This window comes from Eimeria mitis, genomic scaffold, assembly GCF_000499745.2.
Source record: "Eimeria mitis Houghton genomic scaffold, Emh_scaff990, whole genome shotgun sequence".
Taxonomy (NCBI): domain Eukaryota; phylum Apicomplexa; class Conoidasida; order Eucoccidiorida; family Eimeriidae; genus Eimeria; species Eimeria mitis.
Genome location: NW_013577271.1, coordinates 6,565 through 6,818, shown reverse-complemented (window position 1 = coordinate 6,818; position 254 = coordinate 6,565). Strand labels below are relative to the sequence as shown.

At 47.2% G+C, this 254-nt stretch overlaps 1 protein-coding gene across 1 annotated transcript in view; it reads right to left on the bottom strand.

Moving 5' to 3' along the window:
• Positions 1 to 254, bottom strand: part of EMH_0026860 (uncharacterized protein) — a gene marked incomplete at both ends in the record, with an annotated part of 2,523 nt that overhangs the window by 940 nt on the left and 1,329 nt on the right. Inside the window, one exon of the mRNA XM_013502679.1 lies at positions 233 to 254. Within this exon, the coding sequence (XP_013358133.1) occupies positions 233 to 254 (22 nt within the window). The remainder of the gene's footprint in view (positions 1 to 232) is intronic.

Here is a 254-nt window from a genome sequence, read left to right as displayed (position 1 = left end):
CAGCAGGAGCACACCAAGCAGCAGCAGCAGCAGCAGCAGGTGCAGCACCACAAGCAGCAGCAGCAGCACCACAAGCAGCAGCAGCAACAGCAGCAGCAGCAGCAGCAGCAGCTAACCATTGGTCTGTTGTTGGTGTATTTTAATATTTTTTGTTTGTTTTGTTAGTGCTGCAGCAATCAGAAAATAAATTAATGGGGGAATACACAAAGACACACAAAACTCAGATTCACACCCATCCAGCAATGCTTCTTCTT